General features: G+C 33.7%; 1 protein-coding gene across 2 annotated transcripts in view; it reads left to right on the top strand.

Moving 5' to 3' along the window:
• LOC106882202 (dipeptidyl peptidase 9) overlaps positions 1-10,378 on the top strand; it is a 91,707-nt gene that overhangs the window by 71,992 nt on the left and 9,337 nt on the right. For both annotated transcript variants that reach the window (XM_052974482.1, XM_052974481.1), the window contains exons 10-16: positions 1,174-1,244; positions 2,297-2,367; positions 3,271-3,352; positions 4,457-4,580; positions 7,786-7,966; positions 8,946-9,057; positions 9,626-9,728. In XM_052974482.1, the coding sequence (XP_052830442.1) occupies positions 1,174-1,244; positions 2,297-2,367; positions 3,271-3,352; positions 4,457-4,580; positions 7,786-7,966; positions 8,946-9,057; positions 9,626-9,728 (744 nt within the window). The remainder of the gene's footprint in view (positions 1-1,173; positions 1,245-2,296; positions 2,368-3,270; positions 3,353-4,456; positions 4,581-7,785; positions 7,967-8,945; positions 9,058-9,625; positions 9,729-10,378) is intronic.

Genomic DNA, 10,378 nt, shown 5'->3' with positions numbered 1-10,378 from the left:
ACGTAAAAGCACCCACTACACTCTCTGAGTGGTTGGCGTTAGGAAGGGCATCCAGCTGTAGAAACTCTGCCAAATCAGACTGGAGCCTGGTGTTGCCATCCGGTTTCACCAGTCCTCAGTCAAATCGTCCAACCCATGCTAGCATGGAAAGCGGACGTTAAACGATGATGATGATGATGATGATGACACCATTTTTTTGCTTGAGAAATAGAAATATTTCTGTGATTATTTTCCTATACCTGTATTTTAAAGGGCCAGCCTTGTCACACTCTATGTCACACCGAATCTCCCTGAGAACTACATTAAGGGTACATGTGTCTGTGGAGTGTTCAGCCACATGCACGTTAATTTCACAAACAGGCTGTTCTGTTGATTGGATCAACTGGAACCCTCGTCGTAACCGATGGAGTGCCAGTTGTATTAGAGAATTTCAGTAAAAAAAATAGGGATAAAAAATGAGTGCTCACATGGTTGCAAGGTTCATAAATTTACTTCCCTATCACATGGTTTGGGTTCAATATCCTGGCACAGCACATTGTTTTCTGCTATAGTTTTGGGTCAACAAAAGCCTTGTACATAACACTAAGTATGAAATAAACTTTATATAAGTGGGTGGATGGCGAAATCACTGGTGCATTGGACAAAATATTTTATGCTAATTGTTTACATCCCTTTATGCTGTGAGTTTAAATCTTACCTATGTCTAATTTACTTTTCATCTGTATGGGCTCAATAAAGTAGATATTGCAGGGCTCAATGTTATCTACTGTACCCTAAAAGGTGGTACTCTATGTCTGAGACTAGTAAAAGAATGTATTAATTGCTTTTTCTCAAATGTTTAAATCTTAATACTAACTTCTAAATTTAAGGTGGTGAACTGGCAGAATCATTAGCATGCTGGGCAAAATGCTTAGCAACATTGTGTCTATATCTTTATGTTCTGAGTTCAAATTCTGCTGAGGTTGACTTTGCCTTTCATTCTTTCAGGTTTGATAAAATAAGTACCAGTTGAATACTGGGGTCAATGTAATTGACTTTACCCCTCACCTGAAAATTGCTGGCCTTGCGCCAGAATATGAAACCCATATTACCATATAAATTTGTTTGCAGTTAAAATTATATTTCATAAAAAGAATTATTTCCACTTATAAACCTTTATAAATTTTATTTTAGAATATTTCAAACCTAACATAATTTTTGAGGTGACATTAACTTCTGGAGAATGGGAAGTTTTACCGAAAGAGGTTAGTATTTTTCATTACATTTTCTACAAAGTCTTAATTCTATAAGGAGATTTTTCAGTCTTAGCCATATTGAATTACGTAATGATTACAACCTTCTCTAGTCAACGTATGTTATTTCAGTGCATATTTTCTGTGGTCTAGTTTGGCTGTGGCTACTAATATTATTTCATCTAGCGTTATTTAAGCTTTTGACACCCCTACAAAATAGCTGACCTAGTGCTTAAATCAAATCTTTATTATTATTATTATTATAGATGTCGCACAGTATACAATATCTTGAGGTTGGTGATTTAAGATATTGTGTCTACTGAGAGTTTGTACTGTTTGTCAAGTCACAACAAAGACCTCAGACAGATAGTACTTTACACAATATGCATGCAGTTCCAAGTAATGCCGACTTTTGCAATGCATCTAGATTGTAGGGTATTTCTAAGGTTTTCAGATGTTTCTTTTAGATTGGGTAGTATATTATTTAAGGCAGCAAGCTGGCAGAAACATTGGCATTCCAGAGAAAATGCTTAGTGGCATTTTATTTGTCTTTTCATTCTGAGTTCAAATTTCATGGAGGTCAACTTTCCCCTTTCATCCTTTTGCAGTTGACAAAATAAGCACTAGTTAAGCACTGGGGTCACTGTAATTGACTAACCCCATGTCCCAAATTCCTGGCCTTGTGCCCATAGTGGAAAATATTATGATATAATAACAATGTAATATAGTTTTATAATATTATATTTTGATTTTCAGTTGAAGTCATTTAAGTTCACAATTTTTTAAAGATTTTGGGAAAGGTAAAACTATCTCTGTTTTTAATTTCTTTGCTGTTAAGTTTCAGGATTCTAGTTTTTTTTTAACCACTAAACTTTCTTGTGTTCATATTTCTCCAAATTGATATAATTATAGGTTTAAGATACTGTAGCTAGTCTAACATATATTCATAATGGGCTATCTTCTAGTACTAATAGCTGAAAATTATATTATTTGAAATAACACTATTAATTTAATGAAAATTTTTCTCAAAGAAATTAACATTTTTTTCCCATTCTCTTCTATAGTTTTTTGTTGATGAAGAAAAAGCGCGCGTTTATTTTACTGGCCTCAAGGATACAGTATTGGAACCTCATTTGTAAGTAATTTAAACAAAAATTACTTTTAAAATTGTCATACAATTGATAGAGAAACTAATAAGATTTACATTGTCAATTGTCATCTTCAGAGCAGAATAAAATAATTTGTACACAGAATAATTAGTACCATTGGATTGAATTTGTATAAGCTGGGTCAGAAATATCTGCATAGGTGTAGGCATGGCTGTGTAGTAAGAAGTTTGCTTCCCAACCACATGATTCTGGATTCAGTCCCAAGTAGAAGACACTTGGGCAAATGTCTTCTTCTATAACCTTGGGTCAACCAAAGCCTTGTGACGGAAACTGAAAGAAGCCCGTCTTGTATGTTTGTGTCCTTGTGTCTGTGTTTGTTCCTCACTTCTGCTTGACATCCAGTGTTGGTGTGTTTACATCCCCGAAATTTAGCAGTTTGGCAAAAGAGACTGATAAAATAAGAACCAATAGCTTGGGATGACCAAAGCTTTGCGAGTGGATTTGGTAGATGGAAACTGAAAGAAGCCTATCATATATATATATATATATATATATATATATATATATATTTCTTTGTATTTGTCTGCCATCATTGCTTGACTACTGGTGTTGGGGTAATGTCCCTGTAACTTAGCTGTTTGGCAATAGTGACTGATAAAATAAGTGCCAAACTTAGAAGATAAATCCTGAGGTCGATTTGTTTGACTAAAACACTTCAAGGTGGTGCCCCAGCATGGCTGCAATTATTTGACTGAAACACGTACTAAATAAAATGTAAAGATAATGTAAAAGATTGTTAATTACCCACTGCTCTAGTTTCACTACCATAACTCTCTTTAAAGTCAACATACTCATTGTCTGAAGAAATATTAAGTAGATATAAATATGAACTTTTCTGTTTTGCTAAATTTCTAATTTGTTTTTCTTAGGTATGTTGTATCTTATTTGTATCCTGCTGAACCAATCAGGCTAACTGAGTTAGGTTTTTCTCATTATGTGTCTTTCAATAATGTAAGTATAAATAAAATTCATCTTAAATAATGTTCACTTCATATTTCTGTTATAATTCAAGAAAAATCACATAGAGTAGCAATATGTCAGGGTAGTGTAAGCTTAGAAGGGGAGTATGTTACGTAAACTATAAAATTTAATCAGTATACAGTGCTTTAGCATTCTGCTAAGTCTATCAAATGTAATGCTTATCTATTCTCATTGTTTTGAATTAATCATGCATTATCTTGTAGCTTCAAAATTTTGATGATGTGATTGTTTATCGTTAGAAATACAGTGTAAGTGTGAGAGGCCAGATCTGGCCAGTTTTAATATAAAACAGGGCCAGTTATAGTTGGTTTAAATGCTAAAGAGATAAAGCACTGAACATTTTGTAATTCAAATAATTTTAAACAAGGTACTCTGAATTCAAAGTAAAATGCTTATATTTTTTATTCTAAATAGCAAAATCATTTTCAAAAAGTTTTTATACACATATTAAGTTTAGTGGGGAATTGGCTGAGTTATTAGAGTATCAGATAGACTGCTTTGTGATATTTGTTCTTATACTTAGTGCTCTGAGTTCTAATCTTGCCAAAGTCAACTTTGTTTTTTATCCTTTTGGGAGTTTTTAAAGCAATACTAATCCAAGCTGGTGAATTGACAGGACAGTAAAAATGTCAGACTGGATACTTTGTAGTATTTGTTCCAATTCTTTCCATTTTGAGTTCAATTCCTGCCATTGCCTACTTGTGTGGTAGACGGAATTTGTCACCTGTTTTAACACCACCACTTGACTCTTTGGGTGCCTTTAGCTGAGTCTGTCCATTACAAGCATTTAAGCCAGGTCTCCTGTTTGATTATATTTCCTCCTTCTCTCTAGTCTTGGAGGATCATGGGCACTGCTTTCTTTCCTCTCAAAACTGAAAATTAAAAAGTAGGGAAATGTTTGGAATTAAATTTTGTTTTCTGAAATAATAGAGCTAAGTTTCTTTATCTGATTACTAATTTCAATGATCTTTTCTCTTTTCCACATTTCAAGAAATTGAACAGTTTTGTTGTTGAACATAAGGCTGCAGCAAGCTAATCACTGGTCCACTTATATACATATTTTATTTGTTATAGGATTGTTCAATGTTTGTAACCGTGTACAGTAGTTTGGAATGCCCCCCACGATGCTGTGTTCGCAGACTAACGGAATTCAATGAACAACTTTCTTCTGAACCTTTAGGACACCTCATCAAACCCAGTATGTATTTAATAGATGCAAGTATTGGTTTGTTTCTGTTCCACGTCTCCCTTATTTCTACTGTTCTGATATGGATTATCACCCTAAAAGAATGAATTAGCTCTCCTTATTGTTGGGTTGTAGTGTCGCTTTGAGCAGATTTATCACTTGGAATGCTTGAAACGTGCCAATGGTATGGAGTTAACTCTTCACATATGACAGTCTGTAGTCTTCAAACACAATGTACTTGTGTATATGCTGTTTTTTGATCAACTCATTATAGTAATAAAATCTCTGCCGCCAAGATAAAGAGTAATACAATTCTATATTTCTGAGACGAGGAATTTATATTATGTACTTGATTTGCATTAATCAGACTGGTGTCCTCATCTTGATTGTTGCTTTCACCACATTTCAGCTGTTGTATGCTCTAGCCTTCTCAGGTGTCTTCTGTTGAACTCGGTTCTTGATTCAGAATTTTGAACCTAACCTTTTATTTGATCCACAGGGGTACATTGTTTTCTCATTGTACCACACCCCCATGGATCAAACCCCCATGGATCAAATAAAGACTTAGTTTTGAAATTCTGATGCAACAACCAAGTTTGACACAAGACATTTGAAGAAGGCTGGAGCATACAATAGCCAAAACAGTGAAAGCAACAATCAAGATGTAGCAGTCCAACTAATATAGATAGCGTACATAAAAAGTAATTGTTTGAGTACAACTTAGTCAAGATTATAATGAATTCATATTGTTGTTTGTGTTCTTAAGTTTTGTATAATTATTTGTTTTAACCTTTCAATTTTTGTTTGGACTGGTGCTATATTTTGTCACGAGAGTCCTTTTATCAAGTTTAGATTCCACATATATTTTCTCTTGTTTTTTTTTTTTAGTTAAACGTTATGCAACTCAGAGGCCTATTTAATGTAAACACGTTGATAAAGTTTTCTCTGTGTGCAATATTTTCAAAGTTTAAAACTCCTGTAAAAAATGGTGCTGGGTGCCGTGTCTTCACTTTTATTGCCTCGGCGCAATATTTTGTTGACGAACAGAGAATATCGTCAGTTGGTAAAGTTTCCCAGTTTGGCACGGTAGAGAGAGCAAGGGATGAGAATAATGATGTTTTAATCAACATCTCTTGTCAGTGAAAGAACTGCTTAGCAATACTTACGGTGATGCTGAGCCCAAAGGTGTGAAGAATGTCTTGAGGAGGAAAAGAGGTAAAGTAGGAAGAGTAAAGGAGAGTTAGTAACCAGCTGGAAATGGTGTTGATAGGAGGTCAACAGCCAAGGTGACAAAATGAAAGGTGGCGGAAAGGACAGTAATGAGATACATTGGCTAGATCAGGGGTTTTCAAACTGTGGTCCGTGGACCACAGGGGGTCCGCAAGGACAAGACAGGGGGTCCGTGGACAGCAAATACTTTTTATGGACAATTTGATTTTATATATGTTTTTTAATCGAAATCTTTTAATTGACAATAAACCTATTTGTTATATACTGTTAAATAAATGAATGTAAAAATATGTTATTTTAAGCAAATATTTATGCATAAATTTCATATGCGTTTATAAGGGGGTCCCTAAGGTAAAGCCTGAAATATAAAGGGGTCTGCAAGTCAAAAAGTTTGAAAACCCCTGAGCTAGATGATCTCAGTCAGGGAGGTGCTAAAAGGTTGTAGTAGTGTAAGACTATAAATACCTATTAATGTACACACACATATTCAGACAAGCAGAGAAGCAATGGTGGTGAGGTAATTAGAGAAAGCCATGTAATGCATAGTTATATGAGGTGTGATTGTGTGTCTATGTGCATATATATCTATATGAACACTTGTATGTGTGAAAAATGTACAAGTGGAGGTATTAAGATCAGAAAAGGAATAATTATTTATAAATATGCCTGATGGAGAGCTGTGCTAATTGTAAATGGAAGTCATTTCTTTTGTTGTTAATGACTTTGAGAGGATCCATGTTGAATGGTAATTTCTGAACATTGAGAGGGGTTGAAGGAGGGGTTTGAAGAATTCAAATTTTAGGGTCATGGTATTGTTCTGAGAGTTTTTGTAAATAACAGATTTATTCACTAAACTAGTCTCCCAAATGGTGTTCCATTATGGCTACATATATACAATGAATTACAGAGTTTATTTGCAGTGCAACACATGAGGTACAGCCAAAGTTTTGGATGATATTTTACTCAGATTTTCAGTCAGTTATCTTTGTGGTGTTTGAAATGATGAGACAGATGTGACATCAGTAAACGATGTGTTTGAAGCAGCCTGGCTGGGTGGAGCTAGGGGTTAACCCGTTAGCATTTAAACTGACCATACCTGGCCCAAATATCCTACCAGTTTTCTGTTCAAACTGAACTGTTCATTCCTCTCACACCTCCCCTACAATATCATTCTAAAACTATGCAATCACACCATTGAAATCTCAAAGCTACAAGACAATGTACGACAAATTCAAAACAGTATAAATAAATAAGGATTACATTTGACAAAGTAATCTGAATACTAAAGAGTTAAGGAGCTAACTAAAAGAAATTTTTTATCTCTTCAGAAAGAGAGAAAAGGTGGTTACAGGGTCAAGAAGGAAAAGCTTGTTGAAGAATCTGCAGTTCATTTGAATTGTAAGTGGGTGGAAAATTAGAGATAAGGAAATTTAGTGTTTAGGTGTACACATGTCTGGTAGGAGTGCAGAGGTTTTGCTGATAAATTCTGCTTTGAGAGCATGTATGCATGCATATCAAATTTCCCATTGATAATTGCAACAGTAGCATATGTTGACTGATTTTGGAAAATAGTTATATTTATACATGAAACGTTGGAGTAAGTAAAAGTTTTATAGATTGATACTCTATTTAACAATGAATATTCGTTCTGTATTAAATACTTGTCAGATTGTTGCTATACATGCAGCACTGCTATGTTCCATTTAGGTTGGTTGGCTTGATGGATTTACACAAGTATATGGTACATTGCATTTATTACTGGATATATCAAACCATAATTAAAATTGAAGTTTCTTAAATGACTTTTAGGGAATTTTAGAATTTGTTGGGTTCTAATATTATCAGAGCTGTTATGAGAAAAGGTAGAAGTGTGATGGTGGTGGTGGTGGTGATGATGGTGATGAATTTCTTGAAGTATTTTTTAGTATGTATAACGTTCCATTATCACAATTAATTCATTCCGTTGTTCTTTTATTTCAATTTTCAGTGGATGAATCTGAATACCAACCTCCAATTCTGTTTGATTTCATGACTGAAGATGGCTGTCAGCTGTATGGGATGTGTTACAAACCTTACAATATGGAACCTGGAGTAAAATATCCAACAGTATTGTTTGTATATGGTGGTCCACAGGTGCAACTGGTGAATAACTCCTTTAAAGGTCTCAAGTAAGTCAATCTCTATCAGATAGTTGGTAATGGTTGTGTGACTTTTACATCAGATTTTCTTTGCTCAAAATTGTAACAACATTATCATACTGTCATCATCATTAGCTTTTATACATCCTATTAAGAAGGACTGCAACTTTTGTATGCAATTAGTTTGGAAAACTTTTGTTTCTTTATAAAAGCTGGTCTGTTTACCAAGTGTTAAAATCTCTGTGATGATGACTTGTATATTTAATTCTTAATACTTCCTGGTAGGCTCAAATGTGAATATTGCTAATCGCTAATAGAGTTTGTCACAGGAGAACAGTTTCGCCTTTATGATGAATATGCGTTCATAACACACTCCATTTATTTGTACAAGGGATTCTGGGACACTGGTGTTTTGACATATTGTCTTTCATCAACCAGAAGTACCTCTTGAATTGATGAATCTAACAAGAGCCAATGGTCTTGTTTATAATTTTAGCAAATAAACTGTTCACTGATTCATGCTGATATCTGCCAACCAATAATAATTGATCATACAGTGAAAAGCGAAATTCAGAACAATGAACTGCATATTTATTCTTGATGTGTTCCAGCAGATTCAAATGAGAATATATTAATTGCTGTTGTGTTTATCACAGGAGGATGGCAAATTTGAAACTTAGATTATGTGCTTTTGTGGGTCTTTTCTGTTGCTGGCACAGATTTTGAAATTTTAAAATTAAGTGAAAATTTTCAAATTTAGTATATTGATGTAATTTTTTAGGCTAAATCCAATTTTGTTATTCATTTGTTCCAGAAAAATTTTTGAAAAATGTTATTGGGATTTAAAGTTGGATAATTTTACCCAACTAGAAATATATATGTATAAACTAAGCAAGTTAATTTACTTATTTTTGTATCAATTTACCAGAAGCCTTATCTTTGTTGACCAATAGTTTTCCATTTGAATGTACATTTTATTTTCATTGAATGAATTTTTGTTATATTTTAGGTTTCTCCGTTTACATACATTAGCCACTCAGGGATATTCAGTTGTTCTTATAGATGGACGAGGATCCTGTCATCGAGGCCTCAAGTTTGAAAGTCATATAAATGGCTGTTTGGTCAGTAGTTTCTTATATTTTACTTAATGTTTTAAGGAATATATTAAATAACTCATGGCTGAACATCTTTTATAATCATAGAAAAAAAGTGGGGAAAAATATTCATTTCAGTAGAGATGTAAAGTAACAATCTTATATTTTAACATTAAAAATCGGAAGGATCTGATTTTGTTGTACATGAAACCATAGAAAAAATTTTTAGCTGGATGCAAGTGAGTACTGCTACACTTAAGTGATTGTTAGTGGGGGAGAGTAATCTGTTGGATCAACATTACTGTATTACTAATTATTTAGATATTGATAGAATTAATGATAAATTTGAAATGACAAAAGTCTGAATCCAAGCCATGGCTGTTTCAAACTCTATACTGCAAAGCATAATACCCATTTTGCTATTACCTTGATCATCTTTACCATCTCAGCCATATTAAATATATATATCAAGGTAAAATTTCTAATCCGATGTATGTTAATTGATAAGTAATAAATGACATTGACAGTAAATTGCCTGGCACCTATCTTCACTGTTGCTGTTTATCATATTAACTTGGTTTGTATTTATTTTCAGGGTAATGTTGAATTAGAGGACCAAGTAGCAGGATTGCATTGGCTTTCATCACACGTGGACTTCATTGACTTGAACAGAGTAGCCATTCATGGTTGGTCTTATGGTAAGTTGGCAGGAGATCGTTACAGATGCTAATTTGCTCCATGGTGTATTTTAACTTAAACAGGTTGAAGAGAATTTATTATATACTTGCTCTGTTCTTTTTTTAAAACATTTAACCTTCTGAAATGCACAAAGATTATTTTTTCCCTCTCATCTCTCAAAGAAGGCGCAAGCACTTTCACATTACAATATAGATCTTTTTACAACAAAATCTTATATGGAACCCCAAGGGCAAAATGAAGCCCAGTTGAGAACCACTGAAATACATGACTGAACTGTAAAAAAATTAGAATATACAATATCTTTTTCTTTTATGTAATATCAAACCAGTGCTGCTGTTATATTGTTTTAATCCAAGTGAAAAAAAAAAAATTACATGTTGACATTCATGGGCTCAGATACTATTACCTTGTAAAAATTCATTTGATTTGGTTGAACTGCTTGAGAATGCATAGGGAACTGACCGAGAGACAGAATTTTATGTATATAGATAGATGATGTTACACCTATCGTGGAGATAGGTACATTTCTTTATTAATTATCTGTACAGTCTTCTGAAGTTCTCTCCCTTAATTGTATATTCTAATTTTTTTTTACAGTTCAATCATGTATTTCAGTGGTTCTCAACTGGGTTCATATTGCCATTGGGGG

The sequence above is a fragment of the Octopus bimaculoides genome, chromosome 18 (assembly GCF_001194135.2).
Source record: "Octopus bimaculoides isolate UCB-OBI-ISO-001 chromosome 18, ASM119413v2, whole genome shotgun sequence".
NCBI classification, from domain to species: domain Eukaryota; kingdom Metazoa; phylum Mollusca; class Cephalopoda; order Octopoda; family Octopodidae; genus Octopus; species Octopus bimaculoides.
This window is presented reverse-complemented; position numbering and strand designations above follow the sequence as displayed.